This window comes from Artemia sp. Qi Xiang Cuo, chromosome 1 (assembly GCF_049724085.1).
Source record: "Artemia sp. Qi Xiang Cuo chromosome 1, ASM4972408v1, whole genome shotgun sequence".
In the NCBI taxonomy this organism is placed as follows: Eukaryota; Metazoa; Arthropoda; class Branchiopoda; order Anostraca; family Artemiidae; genus Artemia; species Artemia sp. Qi Xiang Cuo.
In genome coordinates, this window is record NC_142794.1 from 55,160,727 (window position 1) to 55,184,507 (window position 23,781).

General features: G+C 33.9%; 1 protein-coding gene across 1 annotated transcript in view; it reads left to right on the forward strand.

Moving 5' to 3' along the window:
- LOC148956495 (uncharacterized) overlaps window positions 1-23,781 on the forward strand; it is a 111,952-nt gene that overhangs the window by 22,111 nt on the left and 66,060 nt on the right. The window contains exon 3 of the mRNA XM_089091044.1: window positions 15,218-15,419. Within this exon, the coding sequence (XP_088947170.1) occupies window positions 15,218-15,419 (202 nt within the window). The remainder of the gene's footprint in view (window positions 1-15,217; window positions 15,420-23,781) is intronic.

The following is a 23,781-nucleotide window of genomic DNA, read 5'->3' on the forward strand; positions in this document are numbered from 1 at the left end:
AAAAAGGGCACTAGCCCTTTGAATATCCAATCGAATGAGCCTTTTTTTAATTTTCTACGACAACGCCTTCTATAAAAACCTTATATGCCCCCAGGCCATAACTTAAAACCCTTTCCCCGAGGGTTGTGGTAGAGTGTCCTCCTCAAAAACATATTTTCTATCTGGAAAACAACTACGCTGAACAAAATGGCTATCTCAAAATTTAGATTGGATGTGTTTGGGGACCTGAGGCGCGTGGGGGGGGGGCTAGTTGCCCTCTAATCACTTTCGACTATTAAAAAGGGCACTAGCCCTTTGGATTTCTAATCGAATGAGCCTTTTTTGAAGCTTCTACGACAGTGCTTTCCATAAAAACCTTATAGATAGATAGATAGATATTTATTGCAAAACAAAAGCCTCTTTGGGCCATGGCAAAAACAAACACAGTTGCATATAAAGTCAAAACCAGAGTGTAATGTATATGCCCCCAGAGTGTAACTTAAGACCCTTGCCCCGAGGGTTGTGGGGGAGTGTCCTCCTCAAAAACATACTTTCTATCTGGATATCGACTACGCTGAACAAAACGGCTATCTCAAAATTTTGATTGGTTGGGTTTTGGGGAATGATTGGGGGGGGAGGGGGGCTAGTTGCCCTCCAATCATTTTCGACTATTAAATAGGCCACTAGCCACTCCAATTTCCAATCAAATGAGCCCTTTTCGAAGTTTTTACGACAACTCCTTTGATACGAAGTGCCCGGGTATGGAGAAAAAAAAATAATACATTGTGGCAACATCGTTCTTTACTTAGGCAGCGCTATTGCGCTGCATATGATATTCATTTTTATTTTTCTGAGGACAGCCCTTGGATATAGGTTCGAAATATTCATTTGAGGTTTGAGCTTCACTATCCTAAAAAAAATACCTGTTGTTTTACCTTTTGTTTGTGCTTATGATGGAAAGGCAATGTGGTCTTTATTGCTGTTTATAATTAATAAGACCTTTATTGTATTTTTTGTCCGAATGATTTTTGATTTTATAAGAACCATTTTGGGTTTTGATAGAAATAATTTGTATTTTGTATGAAGCTGTTTTGTACTTTGTAAAAACTGTTTTGTATTTGGTAACAGCTGTTTTCTATTTTGTAGGAACAATTTTGTATTTTGTAAGATTTGATTTTTAAACACTATTTTGAAACTTTGTAAAAAGTATTTTGTGTTTTGTTTAAGCTATTTTGTATAAAGATAATATTTTTTGTAGTTTCTAAGAACTATTTTATATTCTGTAATAATATTTTGGGTTTTGTAGGAAATATTTTGTATATATAAAATTGTTGTATTATTGTGTCTTTTATATGTTGTGTATTATTTTTGTATTTTTTTGTATTTTGTAAGAACTATTTTGTATCTTAAAGCTATGTTGAATGTATTAGGTACTATTTTTGTTTTATAAAGATTATCTTTCTTTGTGAGAACTATTTTGTTGGAATTATTTTGCCTTTTGTATGAAGTATATTCGATTTTGTTGGTAATATTTTTAGTTATAAGAACTATTTTGTATTTGTATGAAGAATATATTATTTCATGTAAACTATTTTGTATGAACTATTTTGGACTTTGTTAGAACTTTTTGTATGTTTTAAGAATTATATTGAATTTTGTTGCAACTGTTTTGTATTTTGTAAGAATTTTTCGGTTTGTATTAACTGTTTCGCATTTTTTAAGCAATATTTTATATTTTCTAAGAATTATTTTGCATTTTTTGTAACTGTCTTGTATTTTCTAAGAACAATTTATGTTCATTAAGTTCATTATTTTGTTTTTGTATGAGATATTTTGTAATTGTAAGAACTATTTTGTATTTTATAATAACTATTTTTGCTTTGTAAGAAATATTTTGGATGTTTGTAGATCTTTTATATATTCTGTAAGAGCTAGATCTACCTTTGTAAGTGCTATTTGCATTTTTAAGAACCATTTTGCATTTTTTGTTACTATTTTGTATTTTTTAAGAACTATTTTATTTTCATTAAGAGCATTATTTGAATTATGTATGAGGTATTTTGTAATAATAAGAACTATTTAGTATTTTATAATTTTATTTTGTTTTGTAAGAATTATTTTGGATGTTGTTAGATCTTTTATATATTCTGTAAGAGCTAGATCTACTTTTGTTAGTACTTTTATATTTTATATTTTGTATGAACTTTGGATTTACTTTGTGTTTATTACGTTTATTTTAAACTTGCGCAGAAGAGAGCTTGAGCGAGAAGGATCAGCCTTATCCGTACCAGCCGACCATCAAGCCTTAAACTGCAGGGAACAGGCATCTCGATTTCTTGCACTTTTTACAAGCTAATCCAATTATCTATTGTGTGTTAAATTGTATGTGAATGTTGTATTGTGTATTTTGTACAATATATTCTGAATGTGAAAATCTGTGTTTGGTAGCCAAAAGGAGCCTGTTCAAGAATCCACTTTCATTTTCTTAAAAAAGAAGATATAGCCTTAGTGGTTGTATTTTTATAAGACTTATTTTGTATTTTGTATGAACCCTTTTGTTAAAAAATTTTGTCTTGAAAGAACTTTTTGTGTTTTTTAAGAATTATACTGAATTTTGCTGCAACGGTTTTGTATTTTGGAAGAATTATTCTGTTTTGTAAGAACTATTTCGCATTTTGTAAGACATGTTTTACATTTTCTAAAAATCATTTTGCATTTTGTTAACTGCCTTGTATTTTCTAAGAACTATTTATGTTAATTAAGAGCATTATTTGGCTTTTGTATAAGATATTTTGTAATTGTAAGAACTAATTTGTATTTTATATTAACTATTTTTGTTTTGTAAGAACTATTGTTTGATTGTTGTTGGATGTGGTTAGATCTATTATATAATCTGTAAGAGTAATCTGTAGATCTACAGTAAGTACTATTTTTATTTCTAAGAATCGTTTTGCATTTTTGCAACTATTTTATATTTTTAAGAACTATCTTATGTTCATTAAGAGCATTATTTGGATTTTGTATGAGGTATTTTGTAATTATAAGAACTATGTTTTATTCTATAATTATTATTTTTGTTTTGTAAGAACTATTTTGGATGTTGTTAGATATTTTATATATACCGTAAGAGCTAGATCTACTTTTGTAAGTACTATTTGTATTTATATGAATTTTTGTTTGTTTTGTAAAAACTATTTTGTATTTTGTATTATCTATTTTGTATTTTGCATTAACTATTTTGTATTTTTTATTAACTATTTTGTTATACTATTTTGTTACTCAGGCAGGAGGGATTGGGTGCATAGGCAGGGACCAGGGCTCATGATGAACAAGTAAGCTGCCAAGTCTTGTTCAGGTTGGGAAAGGTAAACCGAAGACTGGAAGAATCGATACAAAATACTTTGTTTAAGGAGTGCTGTTACTGATGTTAAAAATTACCTTCTAGTAATATCAAGAGTTAATTTAAAACAGAAGTTTAAGAAAGGAAGCTACTTTCCGGGAAGTTATGGCGTTGGTAGACTCCAGGATAATAATTTGAGAGAAACTTCCCAATAATAGTTGAATGCTAAATGAGAGAGCTTAAAGTTAGACAATGTTGATGATGGATGAAAAATTTTTAGGAAAATAGTCTGAAAACTTTTCAAAGTGACAATGTGAATTACATGGATTGCATAATCTACGCATCTCATTATATCCTTCTGCACTAATGCAGTTCTCCCAGGACCAGCTGCCCGATGTATACAAACATGAGGACATGTGTGGAATATTTCTTTCACTATTGACTCTAAAAATGCCGGCGAAATACTAACTAGTGTCCGAAAAAACAATATTCTATTATGTTAAATACCCCTTTAAAGCAATCACCTATTGGCTCTTTACAGAGAGGAAAAGTAATTAACGACTGACAATGGACTAAATTTCTATACAAAAAAAAGCTTTCAAGATGTAAAAATACATTTTTGTTTAAAATTTTAATTAAAGAATAGTGATTATTTCACTCTTTTCACAAGCGACCCCATTTCATTGTCTTGAATATACATCAATATCAAATTCAAACCCTATATATAAGTATTATTCTCAGCTTTGCCAAAAAAATAATTGATCCTCTATCTTCAATTGCTCAAAGATATCACATGTCACACTCAAAACTTAGCTGACACCCCTTTGCAATTTCTACAGTCACGGTAATGACTCTTGTCTTTATGTCACTCCTTTCCGCTCCATTAGCCTCCAATATTGTAAAACCACTCATTATTAAAGTGCTTTCAAAAAACTTAACAAACCGTATCTGTGAGTCAGGAATTAGGATTTTGCAAACAAGTTTCAATGGTGCTATTGACCTAAATTGTATAAGTGCCACAGAAATCATTATAACCTTACTACTGGCAGTGTTTTTTTAGTATTCTGCCCTATTGGCTTAATGGACTTTGTTGTATTGGTCTTTAAACGGTTAAATTATATCACAGTCAGATACTATTTCTTTTTTAAATATTCTACCAAACAAATGCCATATATTTCTATGTGTTTCTTACAGATCAAAATTTTATATGCTACAACTACAACACTTTATAAACTCATGGGGAACCTCTTAACTCACAGGATTTTAAGGGGGAGCCTCCCGGTAAGATCAGTCAAATTTTAAGCTTCATTCGGTTACTTGGCCGAAACAGCACCGTTTAGTACCTCCACAGTCACTTCTGCCTTGTAACAATATTCCCATTACCCCCACCCTACTTGGAGGCTATACCCAGATAAACTATTATATAATTGTAATAGTGGATAAAATTAGTATTCATTCTTTCTCATTAAATTTTTCGTTTTATTTCTCAAAACTTTAGTTGTTATTTCATTTCTTTCACTCATTGCAGTGCTTCAGTGATTACTCACTAGCACATTGAATTTGAAAATTTCAGCCCAGGTTCGTCTGAATGAAATCTTTTCCCTCTATCTATTTTTTTTTTTTCATTTATATCAATTCGACCAAAGTGTAAAAGACCCATGAAGCTTCCATAGCCTCTTGTGAAATGTAAATAATTATAGTAAATCGAAGACTGGCAGGATCAATATAAGATACTAGGGTATATAGGAGTGCTGTTATTGATGTTAAAAGTAAAGATCACCATCTAGTAGTGTCAAGGATTAATTTAAAGCTGAAAAATCGGAAGGATAATTACCTCCCGAGACGTTATGATGTTAGTAGACTCCAGGATGAGAATTTGAGAGAAACTTTCCAGGAACAGTTGAATACTAAACTTGAGAGTTTAAAATTTGATAATATGGAAGATGGTTGGAATAATTTTAGAAAAATAATCTGTGAAGTTGCTGAAGGTGTATTAGGGAAGAAAGCTAGAACTGCAGCTAAGAATATTAGTGAAAAAGCTTCATGTTTAATAGAAAGGAGAAAGGACTTGTACAAGAATTATCTGAGTGATAGATCACATGAAAACAAAAGAAATGTAAAGAAAGTGGAGAAAGCATTGAAATATGAACTAAGGAGGTGTGAAGTGGAGGCCATGGATAAAATTTACGAGGATTTAGAAGATGCAGCTAGACGGCATAATAGTAAAATATTGTACTGGCACGTTAACAAATTGAGAGGTAGTAGTCAATCCGGACTTGTCCCAGTTAAAGATAGGGATGGGGTGGCAATTAACGATAAGACAAAAGCTAAAGCGAGATGGGCCGAACATTTTGAGAATTTGCTTAACCGAGATAGAGTTGCTGGAAAAAATATAGAGGAAAATGAAAAAGTTTGTGATACCTTGGATGTGAATGAAGATTTGTTTTGTGAGGAGGAATTAGAAACAGTATTAAAAGGATTAAAGAATAATAAGGCTCCAGGTGCTGATAGGGTAGTAAATGAGTTTTTTAAATATGGTGGCTCTGAGGTTAGAAATAAGTTACTGAAGATTATGAATATAATTTTTGAAAAAGGGGAAGTATCTAACGATTTTAGGAAAACCTTAATTAAGCCACTTTATAAGAAAGGTCATAAGATTGAATATGTTAATTATCGAGGCATTAGTCTGGTCTCTGTAGGTAGCAAATTACTTATTAATATGATACTTTTTAGACTGAGAGATGCCGTAGACAAAGTTTTAAGAGAAGAGCAGTGCGGTTTTAGAAAAGGTAGAGGACGTGTTGACCAAACTTTCACTCTTAGGTTAATAATTGAGAAATGCCTAAGTTTTCAAACACCTTTTGTCCTCAGTTTTATAGATTATGAGCAAGCGTTCGATTCTGTTGATAGAGGAGCATTAGTAAAGGTTTTATCCTTGTATGGTATACCAGACAATTACATTAAAGTGATTAGTGCTATGTACGAGAATAACACCGCTGTGGTTAAGGTAGGAAATAAGGTTAGCAGCTGGTTTTGTAATAAATCAGGAGTTAAGCAGGGTTGTGTTCAATCCCCCTTTATATGGATTATTTTGATGGGCTCTGTTTAAAGGAGCACAGGAAAGGCAATGGGAGACCACGGAATCAAATGGGGAGGAAAAAGTCTCCTGGACTTGGATTATGCTGATGATTTAAGCATCCTAGATGAAAGTGTGAGCAAAATGAATGAAGTTTTAGAGGTTTTGCGAGTTCAGGGTGCTAGTATTGGTTTGAAAATTAATGTTAGGAAGACCAAGTCACTACGGCTAGGAATAAGTGAAGATGAAAAGGTGACGTTGGGTAATGAAAAGATTGATCAGGTGGGCAGTTTCACTTACCTTGGTAGTATTATTAGTAAAGATGGTGGGAGCAGTGAAGATGTTAAAAATAGAATAGCCGAGGCTCAGGGTGTTTTTTCGCAGGTAAAAAAAGTATGGAAGAATAGGAAGATAAGTCTTCAAACAAAGATTATGATCTTAGAAGATACAGTGATGACAGTGGTCGAATATGTCTCTGAAGCATGGACGCTCCGAAAAGCGGATGAAGATATGCTAGATGTTTTCCAGAGAAATTGCTTAAGGATTGTTCTGGTTACCCGGCTGACTGACCGTATTTCAAACAATAGGCTATACGAAAAATGTGGTTCAATACCGCTTTCTAGGTCTATAATGAAAGAAAGGTTGAGGTGGTTAGGGCATGTTGTTCGGATGAAGGATGACAGATTGCCGAAGATTGTTCTTTTCGGCCAACCATCTAGGGCTAAACGGAAAGCAGGTCGTCCCCGTCTGGGTTGGGAGGACGTCATAAAGAAAGATTTAAAGGAAATGGGAACTTCGTGGGCGGGTGTAAAAAGGGAGGCTTTGAATAGATTGGGGTGGAGGAGGAGCGTGCGTAGCTGTGTTGGCCTCAGGCGGCTTGGTGCTGCGATGAGTTGTTAGTAGTAGTAGTAGTAGCTTTTCTTTACGGCCCCCTGTTCTTTGTGTTAAGGTTTAACTTTTGCATAAGATCACTGAGCTCATCTTTGTGGGCCATCCATCTAGGGCCAAACAAAAAGTAGGTCGTCTCAAGATGGGATTAAAAAACGTCACGAGAAAAGATTTAAGGCCAAGGATTTAACTGAAGACGTGAGCCTCCTCTTGATGTCTTGATGTCACCAAAAGTTTTTTACAACCACCCTAGGAAAATACTAATTCTTCCTTAAAGTCTTTACTTATTTGATCGTTTTCGTGGCAAGTCATAACCGCTTTCTCTCTGTCACTTGTTATTCTCGCTGCCGCTTACCTTCGAACCACGTATTTCTTTGTGCTCGCAGTGACATATCTTTTAGCCGCATATTTCCTTATTCTTCACTCTCTTTTCTGACTCGCTCAACCGTTGACGCCGTAAGCATTGTAACAGCATATTTCTTTGTACTCTATTTTTGTTTTGAATCTTTGTGTGTTCTTGATGCCGGTTATCTTTAAATCAGATATTTTTTGTTCTTCGCTTTTGTTTTTGAGCTGTTGTACTTTTTTCTGACGCAAGTATTCTAACTGTATATTTCTTTGTTCTCCATTTTTGTTTATCATTACTTTAGACTTTTATTCAATACCCTCTACCTTAGCTGCTCGGATTCTTCATGTCCGGTCCGATCGGATTGGTCTTGTTACGTTTGATGGTCTAGGTTGTTTTGTAATGTCGTATGCGTCATCCGGGTTGCAGCGGTTGCTAGCAATCTAGTAAGAGATAAATATAAAAACGATACGTTCACTTTTCGGGGGAGGGGGGATGACATAAATTATTCTCTTGAAATGTTCTCGAAAATATGACGTCAATCCTATTATTTTTCTTTTCAATCATTTATTTCTTGTGTAATATTGCCTGCATCATAGACACTGAAAACGATACAACAACTACTGAGGCAAATATGATGTGTGTATGCTTTTTCAATGTATTCATAAATATGACATCACTTACATATATTTTTTTTCCAAAATTGAGTATTTTAGTGAATTTTATCAAACTTATGACATATATAGATTGTTTTTTAGGCCAGAAAATTCAATTTTTCTGAAAAAATATGGAGCTGTATTCGAGAAAAAATAGATAAATACATAAACACACAAATATTGCTCGCTTATAAAATGTCCGCAGATTGGTTTTTCTGTTATTGATATGAATCATATTTATTAACACATTTCAAGAGAATAATTTGTATCACTCCCCTCCTTCGCTTCCAGCATTTATTGTTTATTTTTATATCTACGACGCAACCAACATTACAAAAGGAACATATGTAAGTATAAAATACCAAGTGTAATGGATCCAGTTATAAAAGGCATTTTAAGCAGTTTCATAATGTCTAGGGGACAAATGAACAACCTAGACCATCAAATCTGAAAAGACTTATCTGAGCAGCTAAGGTAAAGGATGTTGAAAAAGCGTGAAGTAATGATAAACAAAAATTAATAACAAAGAAATATACAGCTAGAAAACATGCGTCAACGCCAATTACAACGAATCAAAAACAAAATTGAAGAACAAAGAAATATCCGGCTAGAAGATAAGTGACGATAAAAATTAAAACAATTCAAAAATAAAAGTGAAGAACAAAGAAATATGTGGTTACAAGACATGCGACAACAAGAAGCAGGACGAATTAAATATGAAAGTGAAGAAATAAGAAATAGGAGGTTGAAAGATATGCCACAACGAGAGCCAAGACGTCATTGAAATTAGATATTACGAGCTAATTGATAATTAATTAGACGTCATATATGATTGTAACAAGTATAAAGACTTTTATATTAGTGCATGACGTCATTACATTACTGATACTTATAAATATGACGTTACTCATATGATTTTTTTTTCTGAAAAAAAACTTCTAACGAATTTTCTCAAACATTTGACTTATCAAGATTGTTTTTGAGGCCAGAACATTCCAGGATGTCAATTCCCAAAAAATATGGAGGCGTTTTCAAGAAAAAATCTGCACATACATCAATAAACATACAATTACTTCTCGTATAAAAAGAGAAGATATATATCTACTCTCTTTAAAAGAGCAAAAATTTTATATTTACGTATATACAAATATTTATTTTTTCTCGAAAAAGGTTTCACATTTTTTGGGAAAATTGGCACCCTGACACTTTCTGGCCTAAGTTTCAGAAATTAGTTTAGAACCTAAATTTTGAAATAAGTTCATGAGTGACGTCATATTTAAAAACAAATTTCAACAGTTTAAAATACATCATTTCCATCCCAAAAGTGGTCGTATCGTTTCAAGTATATATAACACATGCAAACTCATAAACAGCGCAATAGAGCTGCCGAAGTAAAGAGCGATGTGGGAACAATCATTTTTTTTTCTGGCCAAGACACTTTGTACAGAGAGAGTCGTTGTAGAAACTTCAAAAGGAGCTCATTCAATTGTACATTGAAAGTTCTAGTTCACTTTTTAAATGTCAAAAGTGATTGGAGGGCAACCAGCCCCCCCCACCCCTTCCACGCCCATCATTCTCCCATACAAATCCAATCAAAATTTTGATATAGTGATTTTGTTATGCATATTTGAAAGGTCCAGTAATTGTGTCTTTGGGATTAGCAACCCCCCTACAGCCCAAAGGGTAAATGCTATAAAATATAATAGTTACCCATTATTAACATATAATGTTTTTTATGGATTTGGTGGTAATATAAAGTTTGGAGGGGGTCATTCTAGCGGAAATCCGAAGTTGTAGTGCTCTGTTTAAGAGTCTATGGTGATTAGAGGGCATCTAGCTACTCCCCCACGTCTTCTTTTCTTCAAATACATCTGATAGAAATTTTTACATAGCCATTTAGTTCAAAATAGTCCCAAGATCATATAAAAAGTCGTTCTGGGTTAAAAAAAAATTTGAGGGCCTGTGGGTATGGTTTGTAAGTTATTTCCAGGGCTGGCTCATTTGGTTGGAAACTGGAAGTTATTGTAGTTCTTTTTTAAGAGTCAAAAGTAATCGGAGGGCAACTACCCTCACTCCCCCCCTTGACACCCACTTTTTCCCAAACAGTTTTGATCGAAATTGTAAGATAGCCATTTTGTTCAAATAGTTTAAAGATCATATAACAATGCCTCCAGGGTTGACACAACTCCCCAAACCTTAGGAGCAAGGGTTGTAAGTTATGCCCCGGGGCATTAAAGTTTGTATGGATCGATCGTTTAAACTTCAGATGGAGCTTATTTGATTAGAAATCAGAAATTCTAGTGCCCTTTTCATGAGTTAAATGTAATTGGAGGGCAAACAGCCCCCTCCCATGCCCATCATTTTCCAAAACATATCTGACCAACGTTTTGTTGAAAGGCCCGTAATAATGCCTTTAAAGAGGTCAACCCCCCATAGCCTTCAGGGCAAGGGCTGTAAGTTACACAATGCGTCCAATGCTTACATATAGTATATGTTAACCCAAAAGGCGATATATCCATCCTACTATTACTACTACTACTACTACTACTTTTACTACTGTTCCTGCTATTACTGCTGCTACTACTATTACTACTGCTACTACTACTACTGCTAACAAAGGTAACACTACTACTGCTACTTCTACTAAAGCTAAGGGTAATAAGGGGAAACTTTTGGGGGACGTTGAAACAGTCTTTAAATAAATCAAAACAAGCTATATGCAAATAGGTTGTCTCGAGGACGCTTATGCAATGTATCAGGAAAGGTTTATGGCATTGAGTCGAAGCTTTCGACTTTTTTTTCAGCGTGTGTTGATGTGTATGTTAAAAAAAAAATATTACAAGTATTGTTTATTATTAAAAATATAGCATACTATTAGAAGCATTGCTACCTACTGAACCTACGGGTAGTAGGGTGAAACTTTCAAAGAATGTTAAGGTTAATGTTGAACTAAATCAAAACAAGCTATTAACCTGTAGATTGTTGGCTTACATTATTAAGTTGGAACTGTAATTGCTTTAAATAATGAGACTCAGGTCAAACTTTTAGGGAAAGTTTTGGGAAAGTTTCTATTAAACAAAAAAAAACTATATTCATGCAGGTTTTAAAAAGAGCATACAAGCAGTATCATAGGAACCGCAGCTGCATCATAGTAACTTTTAATGGAGATCATTCAATTGGAATTTAAAAGTATGAGTGTGCTTCTTAAGAGTCACAAGCGATTGGAGAGCAAACAGTGATCTTCCCAATTCCATTAATGCTCCAAACACAGTGAATCAAAATTTTGAGATAGCCATTTTGTTCAACAGAGTTGAGTAACTCTCGTCTTTGGGGCCGTTGGGAATGTCAGCCCCCCACTGCCCTCAGAGCAATGGCTGTAAGTTATGCGATTTTCCCATTGTTTGCATATAGTTTTTGTCATTAGGAAATTGGGCTTGTTTGAGCTATGGTGTTTTCTCGAGAATAGCTTAGGGTGTTATGTTGAAACGTTCAAGGTGTGTTGAAAAGTACGTTGAACTAACAAAAAGTCGCTCTCTGTATACAGATACTACTAAAACTACTACTACTTCTGGTACTACTTCTGGTGCTACTATTAGTGCTATGACTACTACTGCTGAGTCTAAGGGTAGGAGTTTAAACTTTCAGAGAATTTTTAGGGGGGATCTTGAACTAAATAAAAACACACTTAGAACAAACAGATTGTCAAAAGGGTGTATCAACAGTAACCGTAGAATAGTCTAGGGTATTCAGTTGAAAATTTCAGAATACTTTAAGGGGGACGTTGAACCAGGCGAAATGCAAAATGGGCATACTACTACAAATTCTGACACGATTACTACTACAGCTACTACAACTGCTACTACTTCTACGACTACTACCACTACTAAAACTACTACTGCGATGACTTTTACGCGTCCAACTGAATTCAAGCGTATTACAGTAATGTTCAAGGGAATGTTAAAGAGGATAATAACTAATAAGCTATATTGAAACACGCTATGTGGATGCAGGTTATTAAAAGACCCTAACACCTATATCTCAGGAACAACTTAAAGTATTAAGTTGAAACATTCAGTTCATGTTAAGGGGGATGCTGAACCAACCAAAAGGTATCATATGTATACTACCCCTACAACTTCTACTATTACTAACACAACTCTTAGGGTTAAGGGTATTAAGGAAACATTTCCAGAAAATGTCGAAGGGTATTTTAAATCAACTAGAAACACAGAAACACAGAAACACTGTGCAGGATGTTAAATGACCGAATCAACGCTATAAAAAACAGCTTAGAGCATTGAGTTGAAACTTTAGGGCAAATCTAAAGGGTATGCTGAGCTAATGAAAATGCACTACGTGCATACTACTACTACTAGTAGTAGTAATACTACTACTGCTGTTAGTACTAATATTATTACAACTAATGGTATTAATGTGGAAGTTTCAGGAACTGTTGATCGAAATGTTGTGCCAGAATCAAACCAAATTATGTGCATTTAAATTGTCAACAGGGTGCATCAGAAATATCTCAGAAACGGCTTAAAATATTAAGTTGAAACCATCGGGGCAAGAGAAGGGGATGCTGTGCTACATTAAAATGATACAATGTGAATACCAGTACTGCTTACTACTAATTCTAGTAATGCCATCACTAATACTACTCCTGTTGCTTCTAATATTATTTCTGCTAGGGTATACAGTTTAAAGGGTATAGGGTGTACCCTAGAGGTATAACCAGAATAGGATATAAAGTAAAAACTTTCATGGAAAGTCTATGTTGCTTTAAAACTAAATCAAAAGACACTATGTGAATGCTGGTTGCCCATAAGACGTCAAAAGTATCTTAAGAGCGACTGAGGGTATTAAGTTGAAACTTTTTTTTTTTCTTATTTTAAATCATATGAGGGCTGTTGAAAATGACCTGTCCCACATTCAGTTTAATATAAGAAAAGGAAACGATCAAAAATGGGGTTTTTAAGGCCAAACGCTATTACTGAATAAACAAACAAAGCGAATATTTCGAGAGGACAACCACCTCTCTTCTTCAGCGCGAAACGAAATGATATATTCAAGGAAATTGCCGAAGAAAAAAAACAACAAAAAACAAACGCGGAAAGTCGATGTGAAAAGAACCAAAAAACCAATGAAAAAACCAAAAACTTAAAACATGAATAAAATTCAATAAAATCCAAAAATTATAAGAATTAAAACAAGATACCTAACAACCATAAAAGCGAGTCATTGGCCAATATCCGTGATTTGCACAAAATCCAAAAAATTATGAAGTGCCACCGACGGATACTAGCGAACAACTGAGAAATAAAAGACAAGAAAACAATTCATTCACTCAAAAACAAAACGAACCAACAATTAAATAAGTTGGAGAACTATGTCATCTGATATCGGATTTTAATTATTGCATTTCTCGCAGAAACCCTTTGAGACCTAAGGGGTTGTTCACGTGTTTGATTATATGATTGGGAAAGTGGTTCAAGGTTTATTTCAGGGATTACTAAAGTATCGGCTTTTATGGTTGTTAGGTATTTGATTTTAATTCTTATAATTTTTTACTTTTTTATATTTCATTCATCTTTTAAGTTTTTGTTTTTTTCATTGGTTTTTTGGGTCTTTTCACATTGACTTTCCGCGTTTGTTTTTTGTTGTTTTTTTTTCTTCGGCACTTTCCTTGAATACATTATTTCGTTTCGCGCTGAAGAAGAGAGGCGGTTGTCCTCTCGAAATATTCGCTTTGTTTGTTTATTCAGTATTTCCGTTTGGCCTTAAAAATCCCATTTTTGATCGTTTCCTTTTCTTATATTATGGCAGGCCAATGTGGTTTAAGAAATTATATTCTGTTTAATCTCCAATTGTTTATAAAAAAGTTCAACTTTTGTATAGAAATGGTTTTAAAATATTAACCTTCTAAATCTGTGCACCCTTGAGAATTAATTTTTAAGGGGTGCTCCAGAAGGCCAAAAAAAATTTGGGTTTTGCAACACGATTGTCGCTAAGGAAAAAAGGAAAAATAAAGGATACAAATGAACACGCATCCAACTGATGATTTTTCTTTGGAACTGTGCATAAATATCTATGCTTATTTGAGCCAAACTTTCGTTACCTCCATTGCTAGGTTTTTCGAAATGCTAAAGTTGGCGAGTTTGTCATCTTGCTGATGCCTTTATTTATGATGTTTCAAAACTTTCTGGGTATTTAGAGTTTATAAACGTCGGGTCTACTGTTAATGTGTTTATTTCTTTTAATAAACCTTTTTTTCTTTCTTTGCATGTTGTATTTAATGAAGGAGTAATAGTGATGCTAAAAAAACTGAAATGAGATATATAAGCATCTTGAAACAGAAACTGAAATTATTATTTTTATCACATGCTTATAAAATACATAGATAGGGGATGGTTAAGGGTAGTCGTCTATACCCACATCCCTCTTCCAATACGCCACGTATACGTTTGTTTTATTCCTTTAGTGATAAACAAAACATGTTAAAAAGTATGTAGCGCAAAATAAAGAAAAGTTATAGGATGTTAAATAATCATAGAAAAGGAATTACCTCACGCTTGTTAAATTCTCTTGCCTATCAGTGATGCATAGGCCAGATGAAAATTTACAACAAATTATATTAGCAATTTCAAAAACAACACAACTAAACATTTTGTGCTATAATCTAATGATGTGAAGATTAACAGTGAATACAAAATAAATACTTATCAGTTATAACTTAAAATGACGTTACATAATCCCCAATATAGTCTATTCAGAGTTAATGTAATCTCAAATGAAGTGTTGCGATACTCGAACTGATAGAAAGAACGCAAGACATCAAATGAAGTTCCTGTTGTGCATGCAACTGATGAAAAGGCTCTTGCACTATCTTCTTTTTTTACTGACTCTAGCATTAAAATAATACCTTTCCTTAGTTACCAGAGCTCGCCAATCATTCCGTCAATCTTTTCGGGTTCCATCCCTGCGTAGAGGAAGTATTCTATCACTGAATGGCTTCAATACTGCGAAATCAATGACAGACGTACCATTTTCAAGGACATTGTCTGAGTCAAGACAAATGGAAAAAATAGATAGCGCAGAAGAGCTAGAAGGTGATGATACTGAAGTGTACAAAAGGTAAGATGCTTTTGCAGTTTAAAATTTTGTGGTAAACAGTGAGGAAGTGACTTAAAAAAAACAGGTATATTTTTTTAAACAGAGTTTCTGTTCCAAGTTTTAGAACGATTCGCAATTCAAATGCAGTGCAAGACAATGTATACCAATCTTGCTATTAGAACAGTCACTTGCCATCATATTCGTGAGACGAATGAAGGGACCTCTTAGTCATTTCGACTATTTTACCGACCGAGATCCTTATTTCTGTTTGAATTCGTAAATCTGCATTAGAATTACGGTTAATTATATAGCCTTCAGTAAAAGCAGTAGAACTGGAATATTCATATAAAGATAGAGAGAGGTTTGAGGGTAGGGGTGGAAATAACTCTCTAATTTCCCTAATTAGGAAAATTTTCATTTTCTATTTCAGTCTCCTACGTGATTTTCAAAGGTATGGAAGGTATTGACGACTACCTTTGTTTCTTTTAAATGTTAAGGTGGTGGGACAAAATTTCTTCTTTTGCCTTCGCTTGTAGCCTTTTTTGTCATTATGAAAGACATATCGCCAAACCTTTGTTTCTTTTAATTGTTCAGGTGGTAAGACAAACACTTCTTTTTCTTCCAACAATTTATCTAGTCCATATTTTTGATTTTCAAAGGTATGGTAGGCATTGATGACTTTATCCATGTCAAAATCCAAAACCCAATCATCATCGTTATCATTTTCAATTTGTTTGGTTCTTTTTACCTCGGTTTAACTTTCGTTATTTTGAAATACATATCGCCGAACTTTCGTTTTCTTAACAAATGTATAGTAGGCATTGATGACCTTATCCATGTCAAAATCCCAAACCCATTCTTCATCATTATCATTTTCAATTTTGATTCTCGCTGTCCAGGTTGATTTTCATTGATTCACTCACATATTCGTTGTCGCATGTCTTCTAACCGCATGTTTATTTGCTCTTCGTTTTCATTTTTGACTTTCTCACATAATCGGTGTCGCATGTCTTCTAACTGTCTGTGTCTTTGCTCTTCACTTTCATTTCTGACTCGCTCACTTACTCGGTGTCGTATGTCTTCTAGCCGCGTGCGTCTTTGCTCTTCATTTTTATTTTAAACACGCTTTAATTGTCGTTTTCGCATATCTTCTAACCGCCCGTGTCTTTGCTCTTCATTTTCATTTTTGATTACTTCAGACAATTTAGCAATGGCCTTTGCTTTAGCTGTCCGTATTGGTGTTGTCGCAATTGATGGTCCAGGTTGTTAAATTTCACATCTTATCACGTCTGATAATTCAGGTGTTGGTTCCAAAGAATCATCATTTATAGTGACTGCAACTGCAAATTTTCGTTGGAAACAATTTTCGTTTCGCAAATTGCGTTGGAAACTAAACAATCTTATTTATACTACGCATGACATCATATAAGAAAATGCTCATACGATGCCATATATGATGTCATAAGAAAGGCTTATATGATGTACTAACATAGTCATTTGCAATTGACTATGTGAATGACGATGTACATGACGTCATTTGCAAAAACCAAAATTAAGGCTCTTAGCGAATTTTCTCAGACTTCTGACCTATCTAGATGATTTTTTATGTGAGAATATCCCAAGATACAAATTTTTCCGAAAAAATATGGAGCTGTTTTCAAGAACACAGTCATAATACATATATATATATATATATATATATATATATATATATATATATATATATATATATATATATATATATATATATATATGTATATTAGCTTAACAGCTATAAAGACATATATATATATATATATATATATATATATATATATATATATATATATATATATATATATATATAATATATATATATATATATATATATATATATATATATATATATATATATATATATATATATATATATATATATATATATATCCTCTAGAAGAGCTTATTAATGGGTCTTGCTTTAAGCTGTTAAATTTTCAGTTCAAATGTTTTAAAAAGCCATCGCTAAATAAACATTCACAATCATCATTTTCAAAGGTATGGAAGGTATTGACGACCACATTTGTTTCTTGTAAATGTTAAGGTGGTGGGACAAAATTTCTTCTTTTGCCTTCTCTTGTAGCCTATTTTGTCATTATGAAAGACATATCGCCAAACCTTTGTTTCCTTTAATTTTTCAGGTGGAAGGAAAAACACTTCTTTTTCTTTCAACAATTTGTCTAGTCCATATTTTTGATTTTCATAGGTATTGTAGGGTTTGATGACTTTATCCTTTTAAAATCCCAAATGAAACACTTATCATAATTATTTTCAATTTATTTGGTTCGTTTTACATCGGCTTATCTTTCGTCATTATGAAATACATATCGCCGAACTTTCGTTTTCTTAACAAATGTATAGTAGGCATTGATGACCTTATCCATGTCAAAATCCCAAACCCATTCTTCATCATTATCATTTTCAATTTTGATTCTCGCTGTCCAGGTTGATTTTCATATATTCGCTCACATATTCGGTGTCGTATGTCTTCTAACCGCATGTTTATTTGCTCTTCGTTTTCATTTTTGACTTTCTCACATAATCGGTGTCGCATGTCTTCTAACTGTCTGTGTCTTTGCTCTTCACTTTCATTTCTGACTCGCTCACTTCTCGGTGTCGTATGTCTTCTAGCCGCGTGTGTCTTTGCTCTTCATTTTTAAATATTTAAATATCGATAATTATCATATATATATATATATATATATATATATATATATATATATATATATATATATATATATATATATATATATATATATATATATATATATATACGAGTATATATATATATATATATATATATATATATATATATATATATATATATATATATATATATATATATATATATATATATATATATATATATATATATATATATATATATATATATATATATATATATATATATATATATATATATATATATATCCTCTAGAAGAGCTTATTAATGGGTCTTGCTTTAAGCTGTTAAATTTTCAGTTCAAATGTTTTAAAAAGCCATTGCTAAATAAACATTCACAATCAACCGTTAGCTATATTTATTCTACATATAAATGCTTCCACCATAGCAGTAATCTGTAGCTTAAAGAGAGAGTAAAGAGATTTAACCTTGTCTCGTATATAGAATAGTTTCTGTTTGTTTTAAGTTTTAATAAAATTTGTATTCTCATTTAAAGAAAAACCTGTTTTTTTATATTTAATTGTTGACAAAATAAGTTGTTTACATTTGGCAGTTACTTATTGTTTACATTTAAATCCAGGGTCATTTTACTCAACAAAAACTAGCCTTTTATCCTACGATGGTTTCTCGGCATACTTGTCTGGTATACCAAACAAGGAAAGATCCTTCATTAAGACTTTTGTATCAGGTAAATAGAATACCTGTCAAAACTTGGTCAGCGTTTCTTCCCCTCTTCCTATAGCCCCCTTGTTCTTTTCTAGACCTTTAATCTATGGTATCTCGTCTAATAACTATCACCATGCTGAGCAATTTGCTTTCTACAGAAATCAAGCTAATGCCCCTGTAACTAGCCCATTCACTCTTATTACATTTCTTATAATGAGTTTCAAAGTTCACTCAAAATGACTAAATATTTTTTTTTCTTTTTCTTTTTTTTAATCAGATAAACTCTTCAGTAATTTATCTCTAGTCTAATAAATGTATTAAAGATATTTCTTGACTCCATTAGATTAACAAAAGATAGTTATTTAAATAAAAGTAAGAGCCACATTGCACAGTAACTATTCCGTTAATTAGGGGGAGGGCTGCCCCCTCTTTAATTCCCACTCTTCACGCTAAACTTAGATAGTGCTTTAAAAATTCTTCTTACACTTATTAAAAGGCCCTTGTCTTTGAGCAGTAGTTCTTAAGGATCTGAGAGAAAAAGTCAAACTTTTTGCGTAAAGAGTGAGGAGTTGAGAAGGGGACAAATCTCTCCCTTAATATATGGAATGGTTTCTATTCTTGAAGTTTTAATATTGTTTTCATTTTCAGTAAAAAAAAATTAATTTATGTTCGTTTTCAATATCATACCGTGGGTTACCCTACAATTGAGCGGGGCTACCGCCACGTCAAATTCGACTCTTCAAATGAAATTTCACCGCTTGCACTGCAAGAATCATAGATTGTGGAATAGCGCTGCTTAAGTAAAGAACTATGTTGGCACAATCTATTATTTATTTATTTTTGTTTTTTTAGACCAGGGCGCTTCGTATAGAAGGAGTAGTCCTGGAAACTCCGAAAGGGGCTCATTCGATTGGAAATTGAAATGGCTAGTGCCTTTTTGAATAGTTGAAAGCGATTGGAGGGCTACTAGCTCTCTCCCAATCCCGTCATTTTCCTAAACACATCCAATCAAAATTTTGAGACTAACATTTTGTTCAGCGTAGGTGAAGAGTCCAGAAATTATGTCTTTAAGAATGATAATCCCCCCACAGCCTTCAGGGCAAGGGTTTTAAGCTACGCCTTGGGGGTATATAAGGTTCTTATAGAAAGGGTGGTCGTATAAACCTCGGAGGGGGCAGACTGGACTGATAATCAGAAGTTCTAGTGCCCCTTTTAAGAGTCAAACTAATCGGAGGGCAGCTATCCCCCCCCCTACACAAACGTCGTATTGTCCCGAAATGTCTCTAATAGAAATTTTGAGATAATGATCATAGGCAGCGCAATCGCGCCGCCTAAGTAAAGAACGATGTTGGCACAATGTATAATTTCTTTTTTTTTTCTTGGTCTTAGACCAGGGCACTTCGTATCGAAGGAGTTATCGTAGAAACTTCGAAAAGGGCTCATTTGATTAGAAATTGGAGTGGCTTGTGCCCTCTTAAATAGTGGAAAGTGATTGGAAGGTAACTAACACCCCTTCCACGCCCACCATTTCCCCAAACACATCCAATCAAAATTTTGATTGGATGGATGGGAAGGCATAGAGGCTCAAAACCCCTATGCCATCCCAAGGCCAGAGCATAATTTGCACTTTACTGAAAAAATACAAATGAATGTGCATTGTCAGTTTAATATACATATACTGATACTTAGTAATCAAAATGTCAATATTATTTGATTTATTAAAGTTATAAAACTACAAACATTTATATTTTTTCAGTAAAGTGCAAATTATGTTCTGACCTTGGGAAGGCATAGGGGTTTTGAGCCCTACTCATATTAATTTCTGCTCGTTTTGAGTTTGATTCGGTTATTTATTATAATTTATGTTTGTTTTGGGTTTCATTTATTTATTGATGGTGATTTGTGGTAGTTTCACGCTTGGTAGATTATTTTATTTTATTTTTGCTCATTTTTGTTTAATGGAGTTCTTTACTTTTCTGTGAAAAACTTATTTTGTGGAAAAAGTTTTTTTTAATTAATTTTATTCAAAATAGTCTAAATGTCTTTTAAGGGGCAAGGATTCTAAGTTATGCCCCGGAGGTATTTACGGTTTTTGTGGAAGGGATGGTCGTATAAGCTTTAGAGGAGGTTCATTTGGTTGTAAATTGGAAGTTCTAGTTCCGTTTTAAGAGTAGAAAACGATGGGTAGAAACTAACGCCCCACCCCAACTATCTTTCTTTTCCTCAAACGCATCTGATTGAAGTTTTGACATAGCCATTTTGTTCAAAATAGTCCAAAGAACATATAAGAATGCCTCCGAGGGTTGAAACAATCCCCCAGAGCCCCGGGGAAGGGTTGTAAGTTATGCCCTGGGGGCAAATAGGGTTTTAAATAATTTCTTAGACCACACTGCTTTTCCATTTACGAAAAATTAAAACCCGTTTTTCTTGCTTAATTTTTCATATAGGGTTTTATATAGAAAGGTTGGTCATATCTATTTCAAAAGGAGCTCATTAGGCTGGTAATCAGAAGCTCTAGTGCCCTTTCAAAAAGTTAAAGTGATCAGAGGGCAGCTACCCCCCCCCCCTCATCGACACGTCGTGTTTTCCCGAAATGCATCCGATAGAAATTTCGAGAAAGCCATTTTATTCAAAATAGTCCAAAAACCATAATGAACGGCGTTTAGGGTTGACACAAACCACCAGAGCCGGGAAGCAAGGGTTGTAAATTATTTCCCGGGGGCATATAATTTTTTTTTATGGAATGTACGGTTGTATAGACTTTAGAGGTGGCTCATTTGTTTGAAAATTGAAAGTTCTAGTTTCCTTTTGAGAGTCAAAAGTGATGGAGAGCAACTAGCCCCCTCCCTCCTAACTACCCTTCTTTTGACCAAACGCATCATGATTGGAATTGTGAGACAGCTATTTTGTTCAAAATAGTCCAAAGAATATATAACAATGCCTCCAGGGTTGACACAACCCCCCAGAGCCCTGGGACAAGGGCTGTAAATTACACCCTGGGGGCATTTAAGGTTTTTATGGAATTCATAGTCGTGTAAACTTCAGATGGGGCTCATTTGATTTGAAATTGGAAGTTTAGTGCCCTTTTCCAGAGTAAAAGGCGATTTAAGAGAAACCAGACCCCCCCCCCTCTGCATGCCAATCATTTCCCCCAAAAAAATATTTAAACACAGTTTTGAGACATATGTTTTCTTCAGCATTGCTGAAAGATTCAGTAATTATGCATTTGGGGATGTCGACCCCCCCCCCAGGACCTTAAGGCAACGGTTTTAAGTTAGGTTATTTATTCTTTGTTCATTGTTTACATAGTATATATTTGTTATTTAGAAACGTATGCATGTTTGACTTCTACTTTCCCAAAATACAAGGGCATTAAGGTGTGTCTTACAGGAAATGTTGAGAGGATTGTTGAACTAAATCAAAATATGTTATGTGTATATGGGTTGTCAAAAGGGCGTAACTCAGGAATGACTGATTATATTAATTTGGAAGATGACCATAAGGGAGATGACCAATTGACCAAAAAGACGATATTTGCATGCTCTTACTACTACAACTGTCACTGCTACCAGAACTACTGCTACTAACACTACTGTCACTAAAGCTACCATTTTTGTAGCGAGTACTACTAAGGCCAAGGATATTGAAATAAACATCTGAGGAAACGTTGAGGGGAAAAATGAAGTAATTCAAAATATACATTGTGCATACAGACTGCTGATACGGGCATATCAGCAATATTTTTGGAACAGCTAATCGTACCAAGAAGAAACATCAGGGGCGTCATACATGGGATGTTCAGTTGACCAGAAGGTAAATTATACCTGTTACTACTGCTATTAATACTGCTGCTACTACTGTTACTAATAATAACAGTAATACACTATTACTGCTGCTACTACCACTACTACTATGATGCTAGTGCAATTAAGGTTACGCAAAGGAAGGTGAAAATTTGAATGAATATTGAGGGGTAATTTAACTAAATCAAAACAGAATTTGTGCATGCAGATTGTCAAAATCGTATATCTCAGGAATAGATTTGGTTATCAAGTTGGAACTTTCAGAGAATACTTAAAGGGTAAGATCAATTGACAAAAAGGTAATATATGCATGTCACTACAAACACTACTACCACAACTACTGCTATGCTACTACTACTACTAAACTACTCCAACTAAGACTTCAATTACAGCAACTTGTAGTGCTTAGAGCATTAAGATGAAAGGGTCAAAAGTACACATCAGCAATATTTTTGGAACAGCTTACAGTGTCAAGGTGAAACTTCCAGGGCATTTTGAAAGGGATGTTCAACTGACCAAAAGGCAAGATGTACATGCTGACACTATGCAGACACTATGTGCATTTAGATTGTCAAAAGAGTGTAGGTACAAAGGTTTGCAGTACCGAAAGGTTTGCAGGGGGATGGCGTAAAAATCCAAGTAAAACATGAATAAGCTTTTTCTGTATCCCATCCCCTGGGATAACCATATGAAGAATAGACGTCAATGTCAAAGGAAAGTTAAGAGTGGAAACAAGGTTCAAAGATAAAGGTTTGGATCAAATCGATGTCAATCCTAACACAGGGAAAGAACAGCGAATTCAGCCCCCGGGTAAAGTATTTGAAGGGATATGTAGTGTTTAGTAATGGGAGAGACTATCTATCAAGGACTCTAGTCTGGAAAGGCTAAGCCTTAGGAAAGGAATCACAACTAGCCCAGCAGTTGCAAATTGAGGGAACTGGCTTTCCATCCTGACTTCCCTAAGGGGATCCTCTCCAAGGCACCCCTCCCCCTCAAATGGGCCAACCCTTATAGCTGTTCTTTTATTTGAGCTTTTCCAGTCCAACCCAAAATTAATTAATCTATTCAATTCTATTCTCTGACCATCTCTAGTTTCTCCCAAAGGGTACAAGACCTTCTCCTCCCTCCTAAGCTCTTTTGTCTCCCAGAAATTTTGTAATTTCCCACAAATTTGCTTTCTATTATCGCAGACTTG